Here is a 12,171-nt window from a genome sequence, read left to right as displayed (position 1 = left end):
TGCCAATAACTTCATATGCCCTTGAAACCTGTACGATCAACAGTAGAGATAGTAGCAGATTTCAAACTGCAGAAATGAATTTCCTGAAGTCAATGCTACAGAAAACAAGACGATATAAGATCCAGAATGAAGAGATCCTCATAATACACAAGCAAAGTTGTCACTCAGTGAAAATGTAAGAACATCAGGACTCAAATGGTATGAACATGTAAAAAGGATGGATCAAATGAGAACAGCAAGAAAACGGTTAGAAAAGGAACTGGAAGGCAAAAGACCTAGAGGCAGGCCAAGGAAACAGTGGATCAGTCAGGTAAAGGAGGACCTAGAAGGAAGAGGAGAGGAATGGCACCAAGTTGAGAAGGAAGAAATGTACTTGGATAGACAAAGATGGAGAGCACTCATGTACTGCACCTGGGTGGCTGAATCCTATATTTTAAAGAGAGATCAAAGATGAAACATGAACAAATCTGTTTAATAATTACAAAATACATAACGAGCATACAAAATATACATTACAATGATTTTAATTTTGTGGTAATTACATTCTAAATTTATGCTTCTTTAGTCCACATATAAATAGTTGATTTTTCCTTCCAGTTCATGACACTGAGTTACTCACAAAAATATCATATTCTTATGGGCACAGCCCTGTAAACACTTCTTACTCTTTTGCCAATATTAATTGCAAGATTGTGATATCTAACAGAATTTGTCCGCTATTAAAGGGGGTAAGGAGAAAGCAAAAAGCAAAATACAAGTTCAGCGCTGACTGATTGGAAGATTAATAGGCCCATGATTTTGATCATCAGTTAATACATCATTGTTCCTCATTCTCTATAATATATGCGGTGTGGGTCAGTATTACGCCTATAACATCGTCACATAGTGGTTTTCACAGTACAACGATGATATGTTCATGTATAACACAAAAATGATTCTGGAAAAAGACCTGTGCAGGACACAAAAGTAAATAAGGTATGTCATTTTCTTGTGGATAAGACATTCTTATGTAAATAGGATGAGAGCATGCATGCTACATGTTGGTAAATATGGAGGTCGATTCAAAAATTATGGCAACAGCATTATATCTTCCAAACATGTGCGAGCACAGTAAGCCAAGTATAAACATTTGAAAACCTATGTCACACTCTACTGAATGCTATCAACTGATATTGCATGTGTGTGTTGGTGGCTAGTTAGAACATTAGTGTCCTACGGGCTGCTCTCCAAGATAAGTAAAGGTGAACAGCCATCATATGTGAAAATTGGCAATTTCCTAGGCAGAAATTCACATCAGTGTCATGTGGAGCTAAAAGAATTTTGGGTGATAAGAGTTTTGCCATATCAAGCTGCTGACACCTTCAAATTTAGACATGTAGGAACTATTGAACAGTCGTAGAATGGATATCCCATGTTCGCTCACACAAAGACTGTTATCAAAGAGTGCTGAAGAGAAGACAGGCACTGGATTGTGCAGGAATTTCTGTGTTGCCAGAGTCCCAAATTTTTCTAAGAACTTTCAGATTTTTAAGATTTGTGTTAATTTTGTATTAAAAAAAAAAGACAAACAGTGATTTCTATTTACTTATTTTTCAATTGCCTCTTGCCATTTGCTTCTGTACCTTGATCTAATTTGGTACTGGCATTGAGAAGCACATTCGACTGGTTTTCAAATGCTATAGTGGATTAACACTGCTGCAGTTTTACCAGAAGATACAAGACAGTTGCCATGATTTATGATATAATCCTAGCATACATCATAGTGATATTAAATTTTTCTCTTCCTACATTGTTTTATTAACTTAGAACACTAAGCTGCTTCAACACATTTCTTCAGTAGAATTACAAATGAAACTGAAGATAAATAGGTAAGCTCTATTCTTCACATATCCCCTGAGGGTTAACACTATAGGCTGCTCTGCAACAAAACTTGGTGGTGATTGTTACATAAGTGCCAAGCATTGAGAATAACAGCCTCTCTTCAAAACTAAACAGGTAAAAGAGAAAGGTTTATACTAAGGAAAAGATAGGTCTTGGCTGAGGAAAAGATGGGGTCATAATAGGTGCAAAAAATTAAAGACTCCTATGAACAATAACTAAGGAGGTCAGGATCAGGGTACAACTTGCAGGAAGATTCTGTCAGAACATAAGAGATCTAGCGTGGAATGAACAAGTACCAAGACAATGAAAAAAAAAAAAAAAAGAAGTGACCTACAAGATTTATTTTGTCCCAGTTTTGACAAATGGAGCAAAAATGTGGATTACAACAGCCAGAGAGGAAAACACAATACAGAGAAAATGAAGTTTCTCTAAAACGTGCTTAAAAAGATTGTACAAAGAATACAAGAGATAAGGGACAGGCTGGGATGGATAAACTACAGGATATAAAAAATGGGCTGGAATGGTTTGGTCATGTCAGAAGGATGGAAGAAACAAGAATTTCACAAGTAATGCCTGACATGATGGTGAATGGAAAGAGAACATGAGGCAGGCCAAGGATATGGACACAGAAAATGAAGGAAGGAGCAGAGAGAAGAGTTGCTGATGTGCCGAGAGTATTCAGAGAGGCGTGGCAGAAGAACGGACAGAAATGGAGTTGCTCTAATCGATGAGGAGGAGGAGGAGGAGGAGGTGGAGGAGAAGACAAAGAAGAAGAAGAAAAGTTGGAGGAGAACAAGAGCTGACCAGGGGAGTGTAGGAAACATGAAACAGAGGAACTAACACTTGTAATTCTTTTAATAGTGTAACTGTAAGAAAATGGAAATAATACTTCACTCAGCAGGCAAAAACTTGCACAGACGATTTGCTTTCTAGGATACTGGCTACTGGGGAAGTCAAAATATTGTTTGATAGATCTTGTTGAAATAACACAACAGATTACTTGTCAGTATTCAAGCCTGGAAAGAGATGACACTGCTAACAATATGGGCTGTTGGCAGGACTAGAACTAAATATCAAGTTTTTTCACGTCCACTCGATATGCTTTCACCGCAAATGAGCAGCCAATTCACACACATGAACCCGCGCCCCCACACCCACACATACACCCACACACATACATATATATATTCATTCTGAATCTATCACAAGTCACATAAGAATTTATGATCATGTTGAATCAATACTCTTGAAATATCTGCCACGAAAGAAAAACAACAGTTTCTTATCTGCTCTGATCTCCTGGGAGCTTTCTGTTCGAGAAGACCGAATCCATACAATGATCCTTCTTTCTTATCTCCTGACACCACAATTCAGTTTCACACAAAATTATGCTTTAACAAATGCATCTCCTGGAATCTTGTTCATTTTCAAGAGCTCTGTGAAGACCTGCAGTGCTTCTCGGAAATTCCACTTTGATTCTTCTAAGCACCTAAAGAGAAAAAAACAATAACATATATTTAAAATATGACCAACAAATTTAACCAAGAAAAGGAAAATTAAAAAGGAATGATTTACCAAAGCAAGGAAGATTTCCTACCACAAACTATATGTATATAAACTGACCGATCACTTTATTAGGAACACCCAATCAATAACAGGTTGCCCCTTTGCTGGTGATCATGGCTTGCAAACTTTGAGGGACAGATTCTATAAGGTGACACATATCGTCCATGTGCAGTACAATCCATGCACGCTGCAGTATCTCATGTAGTTGAAGCAGATTTTGTAGAGGTGAGCAGTAGCCTCCCCAGAGATCAGAATCCTCAGAATGGAGGGAATGATAAGAGAGAGAGAGAGAGAGAGAGAGAGAGAGAGAGAGAGAGAGAGAGAGAGAGAGAGAGAGAGAGAGAGAGAGGAGCAGCCCTCACAGCACGTTACAGCATATCCCAGACATGTTCGATGGGATCACAGCGGGCCATGGCAGAGGGCATTGTCCTGTTGGAATTAGGGTTGCCAGGTGTCCCGTATTATATGGGATTTCCCATATTTGAAGGTCTGAAGTATTGTCCCGTTTTAAAAGCATAAGGAACGCCCTTTTTTTTCTCATATTAAACTCACTTCTGGCATGGTTAAAATTATCTACACTGGCAGAAAACAATATCCAAACACCAAAAAGGGGTTGTGCTAAATTAACGAACATTGGTAGGCGTGTTTATGCATCTGAAAGATGATGTTGATTAAAATTTCTCTCAAATCCCATTAGCATGGCGCTAGCATCGGCCCCATGACATTGCACATCAGATCTGCTTTAAATACGGGCTGTACTGTGCGAGAGCGTTAGTTACCTGTGAGATTGGATGGAGTGACTGTGAGTGGGTCAAGAAAGCCTTTACGATGACAAAGAGGCCAGTATCAACAGCTCACTGCGGTTGAACGAGGCCATATAATAGGGCTATGTGAAGGTGGATTTTCCTTCCGCGTTGTTGCATAATGACTTGACAGGAATATCTCCACTGTGTATGTGTTCTGGCAGCAGTGGTCACAAGAAGGTATGCTTGCAAGAAAACTGGGCTCTGGATGTCCCCGTGGCACTATCGAGAGGGAGGACCGCCATATTCGGCGTATCGCTGTGCCGCAGCGGACTGCGTCTGCAACAGCAATTCGAGTGGCAGTTGGCACCACAGTGATGCAACGAACTGTTCGAAATTGGTTACTTGAAGGACAGCTCCGAGCCAGGCGCCCTCCGGTGTGCATTCCACTTACCCCAAACCACCACCGTCTGTGACTTCAGTGGTGTCAGGCAAGAGCTCATTGGAGAATGGAATGGAGGTCCGTTGTGTTTTCCGATGAAAGCTGGTTCCACCTTGATGCCAGTGATGGCCGTGTGTTGGTTAGGAGGAGGCCAGGTGAGCGCCTGCATTCCACCTCTCTGCGGCATTGACACACTGGATGTACACCGGGAGTTCTGGTCTGGGGAGCAATTTCCTATGACAGCAAGAGAACTCTCTTGGTTATCCTACGCACCCTGACTTCAGATGTATACGTCCATCTGGTGATTCAACCTGTTGTGCTGCCATTCACAAACAGCATTGCTGGGGGCGTTTTCCAACAGGATAATGCACGCCCCCATGCCGCTGTTTTAACCCAACGTGCTCTATGTTGCCTTGGCCTGCTCGATCCTCCGATCTGTCCCCAATCGAGCATGTATGGAACATCATTGGACCACAACTCCAGCGTCATCCACAACTGGCTTTAACCGTCCCTGCATTGACTGATCAAGTGCAACAGGCATGGAACTCCATCCCACAAGCTGACATCCAGTACCTGTATGACACAATGCATGCACGTTTTTGCATGCCTGCATTCAACAGTCAAGCGATTACACCGGTTATTAATGGACCAGCATGGAACATTTGCGATGGCTTTTCTCGCGCAGATATTAACCTGTAGTCTTGTATCTTTAATCAATTAAATATATTACCTCGATAAAAATATTAACAAAATGTCCGTATTCTATATTCATTAGTTCATGGTGTTTGGATATTTTTTCGGCCAGGATATTTACAGTAGCATTTACCGATCCCGGCCATGAGTGAATTCAGTATCGCAAGGTCAGAATACGCCGGAGAAATGTAAGACTATGTTACCTGAGAGTTCAATTTTAATAAATATCCCTACTTCCCTATTTATTTAGTGTATGGTCAGTGACACACATTAGGGTCTGGAGCTTAAGGGGCACGCACTTCCCTAGAAAGAAAAAGATGAACGGATAATTTCACCCAAATGCCACTCTACACGGGAAAAGTGACATGATAATACTGTTGTAAAATGAACTGAAAAAAGATTGTTTTTACAATTTGGTAAGTGGAATAATTGTCAGGTAGTTGCATCTGGCTACAGTTATTGTGTTGAGTCTAACACAGCTGTCCCTTTCAAAAGGATTTGCACCAAGTTATCATGAAGAAAAACAAATGAAAACTGGTACTAAAATACAATATTTTAGACCTAATTATTCCTGTTATTGTTTTTTTCCTGCAAAACGACATTTTTGAAACTGAAACCTATGGTATGATCAAAGACAGACTTGGTGAACTGCAGATGTGAAAGAACAATTCCTAACCAAACTTGAAGAACAAATAACAGAGGAGAACACCATAACTGTGGGTGGTCTGAATGCCCAAGTTGGTAAAGAGAGACAGGGTTGTGAAAACATCATCGGACCTCATGGCTTTGAAAACAGAAACTCCAAAGGAGACAACATGATTAATTTCTGTGTTTGAAACAACTTCAGTATACAAAACACACGGTACCAAAAGAGGGAGAGTCATAAAATAATGTGATACAGTTGGGATGGTAAGCTCGAGACCATGATAAACTACATTATCACCGATGGCCAAGCTGTTTGGCACATTCGTGATGAGTGTCTAGATAGTGACCATCAGTTATTAAGCTAACTGCGAGAAAATGCCACAGATCAAAACAAGGCACAATTACAAAGTCCAGTTTGTGCAATACGGAAAAGAATTATGCGGCTTTATAACACCACAATTTAATTTTGAATATTAGTTTTCTTTTTTACATCCCACTAATTTGTCTTTGACGGTTTTCGGAGATGCCAAAGTGCCGGAATTTTGTGCCGCAGGAGTTCTTTTATATGTCAGTAAATCTATCGACACGAGGCTGAAGTATTTGGGCACCTTCAAATACCACTGGACTGAGCCAGGACCGAACCTGCCAATTTAGGGTCAGAAGGCCAGCGCCTCAACCATCTGAGCCACTCAGCCTGGCGATTTAATCATTTTCATATACCAAGACAGCTTATGAAATCGGCTACCCAACCATCTGAAAAGGCTCACTCCTCTGCTGGTTCCATTTTTTTCATACAATTCTTTAGCCTTTTCTATAATAATGCGTCCACAGGCACTCTTTCAGACTGTTTACTAGCAAAACAAAAGTCAAGTTGTTTCAGCGTAGGTTTCCATTGAACATGGCGCCCAGTGATGGCCTTTGTTGATTTTGTGGTTGTGTGGAATTTCGTCAGTTTGCCTTTTTGTTTATATACGTAATAATGATTCAATGCTGTACTCCAAAGCGAATCAGAAAAAATTTGGAATATCCAAAAATGACAATTTTAATAAAAATATAGCAGTCTTCTTCTGTTTCTGCACAAATGGATCACTTAGGACCACGCGGAATCAACATTTGTTGAGCTTTTCTCCCTGCCCAATAGTTCATTTTCATCAATTGTTGTGATTTCTGTTCCTCTGACCTCTTCTCGTCTTCCTCAAATACCCTTGTGTGAACAATTTTCCTGATTATATTCCTATCCTGCACATATGGTGATCCTAATCCAGCAAAGTCTTTCTCTACTTGATCTCGTACGTTTGATGTGCAGAAATTTGTGTATTCAATAAGTACAGTATTGTATAAATTTATAAAATTTAATAAATTCATTGTAATGAATAATTATTAGAGTATTATGTATTCTACTGTACCATAACAGCTGCCATGTTGTCCTGTATTGTAGATGAAAGTTTTATACTGTATAAACACTAGTAAAACAACATCATTTGGCCATTTTTGTTCTGTACTTAACATCTCTTCAACACATACTAAATGTACGGAACCAGACCTAGTAGGTTGAAAGTTGGTTTCGATAACATTTACAATATTAACACACAATTTGGCACACGTAACAATACACTAATTCCATTTCTCACTTCAAAAATAGTTATTTTTGTTTGTTTGGGTTTATTTAGTTTTACTCGATAGACAATATCTTCAAGTTCATTTAAAGCTTGAAATGTGTCACCATAAACACTTGACTGAGCTTCAACAATTCTTCTTAAACTTCCTACCATTTTGAAAGCCTCAGACATGGTCGGTTCAGGCTCTTCTATGATGTCATGACTGTGCTTCATCACTGGATGAATTAGAATTTTTTAGCACTTCTTGCAGAATCTCATCTCCTGTCTTATTTCCACATACTACTACTTCAGTATCAACAGCTAAATACACGTCATAACTGACATCAGTCACTACTTCTTGCTCTCGCTCAGGTTCCACGTGCATTTCTAGTTCTTTTGGAACAATTTCTGCATTGGTTTCTTTATTTCTGAAACCTTACAGAAACAGTTTGAAATTGTCTGCTCAAATTCCAAGATTGATGATTTCGGAATGGGAGGAAGGGGAAGATGTCCGGTGGCCAAGTGCAGATGCCCGTAGACAAGCGACGGTCAAGGTCCTGCTGATCCTACACTCGTTGACAGTCGCAGAGATAAAAGTTAAGTCTGTTCATAATAGCGACTACCTGACCATTAGTAGGAAGCTACAATAAAAATTCTTGGGAATTATTTGAAAGCTTCAGACTTGCAATAAAATCCTGACTTTGAATTATACAAATTTAAGCTTAAAAAATTTGAATTAGGAATTTCAAGGGCAATAAACTTTTATTCGAATTATCCGATTTTCAAATTATCCATTCTCAAATTAACCAGAGTCCACTATATATGGAAACTGTTCTGAAAATTGTTTGAGAAAAATATACAGTACAGGATTGATTATTCGAATACCAATCAACCAAAGCATTGGTTAATTGAAAACGTTTCAATCGGCAAATTGTGCTGTTCACAATGGAAACTAAATGTAAATGCACTGTTTTCAATGTTTCCAATAAAGTTAAAATAAGAGAGCAACTGAAGAATGTGCTAGTGGATCAAGCTTAGCTCAGGAATATGGAGTCAGAAATGTAACAATATCAGACATTAAAAAGAACAGTTATGCCAATACAATTTTTTTTTTACAAGTTGCTTTACGTCGCACCAGCACAGTTAGGTCTTATGGCGACGATAGGACGGGTAAGGGCTAGGAGTGGGAAAGAAGCAGCCATGGCCTTAATTAAGGTACAGCCCCAGCATTCGCCTGGTGTGAAAATGGGAAACCACAGAAAACCATATACAGGGCTGCCGACAGTGGGATTCGAACCCATTATCTCCCGAATACTGGATACTAGCCGCACTTAAGCGACTGCAGCTATCGAGCTCGGTCGTTACAAAATTTGCGAGTGTGTAAGACGGAAACTTTCAGTCTAGTGAGGAAGTTTTTCACTGCCTTGAGACGGCTCTGAAGTGGTAAGAACACGAAGAATGCGGCGTTGTCCAATTGCTGTCTTGTAAAATGTCTGTGAGACTTAGCGACCAAAAAATTGTAGACTTCTTTTCCTAAACTGTAGGCGTATTTTAATGTATTACTTTATTTTCCTAAACTGTAGGCCTATTTTAATGTAGGACTTTATGTAAGGTTATTTGTAAGAAGTGCATTACAAAATATATACAGTTTTGTATTTAACACAGATTTCTTTTTTTTTATAAATGATAGGTTATACAAAAAATTACTTTTCTGAACACCCAAGTTCCCAATGGTTTTGGATAATCGATGTTTTGCTGTGATTACATTTTTCTGCCATAATAAAACATCAAACCCTAAATGAACACACCATGTCTTATCATAATGATAATCTTCTTCTTCTTCATGAGACGTTTCTGCTTGTGCAGGTCGTTCACAGAGCCTCTTCCAATCTTCTCTTTTTTTCCCCACAGTCTATCATTCATCACTGTCTCCCATTGTAGTCCTCTTCGATTTATGACATCCTCCACCTGATCCCTCCATCTTGTTTGTGATCTTCCAATTGGTCTTCTCCCCAGATTCTGTCCTTTCCAGAGGTCTTCTTGGTAATAATTCTTGTCCCATTCTTTAGACGTGGCCGAACCATTTCAGCCTATTTATCTCCATAGTTTCTTTTAAGGGGTTGATCTGTAGTGTGTTTCAAATGGTTTCATTTCTTATCTTATGCCTCCTCGTTTTACCCAAGATCTCTCACAGAAAGCCCATCTCTGTCGCTTGTAATCTACTCAGATCTTCTTTTGTCGAAGTCCAACATTCTGATCCATAGGTCAATATTGGCAAATAATATGATTTATATAACATGATTTTTGCTTTGGTAGGTAATTTCCAATTTATGATTATGTGTGATACACAGTTATAACATTTTGAGCAATTTCCTATCCCCTCTGAAATTTCTTCCTTGATGTTTCTTTTCCCAGTTAACTTACTTCCTAGGTATTTAAAAGCATCTACTTCTTTAAGAATTTTTCCATTACACTAATATTCTTCATTTTTCTGTTTTCTTTACTGATTTTCATTACCTCACTTTTCGTTAAACTTATTTCCACGCCTGCTTCTTCAATTGTCCTCTGCCAGGTTCCAATTTTTGTTTACTTTTTCCCCATATCATCTGCATATGCTATGACTTTCATATCATTTGCAGTTGACCCATGGCGAACTTTCCTCATAACGTTGTCCATCACTATATTAAAGAGCACTGGTGAAAGTCGAACTCCTCTGTCTGCTCTAAACCATTCTGATTTTCTGTCATCTATTATAAAACAGTTCAGACATATGTTATACATGTTTCAAATTCTGAATTGCATTTCTCTTGACAATTCCATTCTTGCCATATCTCTTCTCTTCTAACCGTGTCATAAGCCTATTGTATACCTATGAATGCATTTGTGATGTCTTTCCCAAATTCCCATTTCTTTTCCACTACTTGTCTAGCTGTAAATATGGCAGCAATAGTTGATCTTCCCGGTCTAAATCCTTGCTGTTCTTCTCTTAATTGTGAACCTTTCTTGTTCTTGATTTTTTTGGTAAAATTATCTTTCCATAAATCTTCATGCAGTGACACAGTAATGCTCTTCTTCTGTAGTTCTCAAAAAGTGCCTTTTACATCTTAAAAAAACAGATACAATAATTGCCCTGGTCCAATAATAAGGAATCACTCCGTCAGTCCATACTATCTTCATTCCAATAGCTCTGCAGCTTTAATTATTTCTACTGTGATATCATCTATTCCAGGAGCTTTGCTATTTTTAATTTCTTTTTCTACATCCGACATTTGTAGACCTTCTCGTCCTATTTCATTTGATTTTTTATATGTCCCTTCCACTATATGTGTGTATTGTTTAGTGCTTAGCCCAAAGGCTGGTTGGATCCTCAACAGCTCTGCCATCAGCTGTCATAGATGGCCTAGGCATCACTGAAGAGGCGTACTAGGGAAATGAGGAGTGAGGTAATTTCCTGTTGCTTTCCTCACTGAACCAGAAGATACTATTACATATCAGTCTGCCAAGCCCATTGAAATGCATGCACCAACTAACCCTATGAGCAACAGTTTCACACCATTCATAGCAGGGACTGGCTGCAAAAGGAATGGTTTTACTAGCATCGCTCATACCTCAGTCACTTTCATATTGTCAAAGCCAAGTATAAGACAGAGACAGATCAATGAAAGTAACAAAACTGCTCTAGCCTATACCAGAAGACATAGTGCACTGTAAACACTAGGTCCCAACAGCAAAGGCTCCCTTCCACTGTAATGGTGATAGTTCTTTTATCTTCACCTATTTCCTTACATTCATTTGTTTCATTTAGCCCTTCATATAGATTTTGTAAGTATTCTTTCCATATTTTCAAAACTTCTTTTTCTTTCCAGACAGGTTTTCCATCTTCGTTGATGACTTTTACTGTATTTTATTTTTGCTTCCTTCTGTTACCTAATATGTAATGTGATATTTTGTCATTTTTATAATTCTCTTCTCTCTTTTGTGAATTATTCCCAGGACATCTTTTAGCCAATGTTATCATTTTCCTTGCTGCTCTGCTTAGTTGTTTCCATTTGTCTTTATTATGTTCCGTTCTGTTTCTGAACAATTTTCTCCATGGATTCTTCTTCTTCTTCTTCTTCTTCTTCTTCTTCTTCTTCTTCTTCTTCTTCTTCTTCAATTCTCTCATTCCACCATGGAGTTTCTTTATGTCTGACTTTTGTTGATGTCCCTCCACATGTTTCTTCTGCTGCTATGACAAAAGCCTGTTTGAACTTTCTCCATTCTTCCTCAACATCCTTTCTCTCATCTTTAGGAACTTGAGTTTTAATCTTCACGCTATATATCTCTTGGATTTCTCTATCTTTTAGTTTCCAGCATTTGATTCTTGCCTGTCTTTTCCCCCAAAAAATTTACCCTTCCTGAATTTCATCAATGTCCCCACCAATAGTCTGTGGTCACCATCGAGGTTAATGCTTGGTATCATTTTCATGTCTATCAAGCATTTTCCGATTTCTTCTGTTATATTATTATACAATCAATTATGGATTTATGTTGCAAGTTCCAACTGTATCTGGTAAACTTGTGACTATCTCTTTTCTTATACATCCACTACCAATGATCCATT

At 38.6% G+C, this 12,171-nt stretch overlaps 1 protein-coding gene across 4 annotated transcripts in view; it reads right to left on the bottom strand.

Moving 5' to 3' along the window:
- Positions 1-444: 444 nt before the first annotated feature.
- Positions 445-12,171, bottom strand: part of LOC136883067 (nuclear RNA export factor 1) — a 115,211-nt gene continuing 103,484 nt past the window's right edge. For all 4 annotated transcript variants that reach the window (XM_067155220.2, XM_067155219.2, XM_067155221.2 and 1 more), the window contains exon 14: positions 445-3,370. In XM_067155220.2, coding sequence (XP_067011321.2) covers positions 3,268-3,370 — 103 coding nt within the window. In that variant the 3' untranslated portion in view covers positions 445-3,267. The remainder of the gene's footprint in view (positions 3,371-12,171) is intronic.

The sequence above is a fragment of the Anabrus simplex genome, chromosome 11 (assembly GCF_040414725.1).
Source record: "Anabrus simplex isolate iqAnaSimp1 chromosome 11, ASM4041472v1, whole genome shotgun sequence".
In the NCBI taxonomy this organism is placed as follows: Eukaryota; Metazoa; Arthropoda; class Insecta; order Orthoptera; family Tettigoniidae; genus Anabrus; species Anabrus simplex.
Note: the sequence above shows the minus strand (reverse complement) of the source record. Positions and strands in the feature narration are given on the sequence as shown.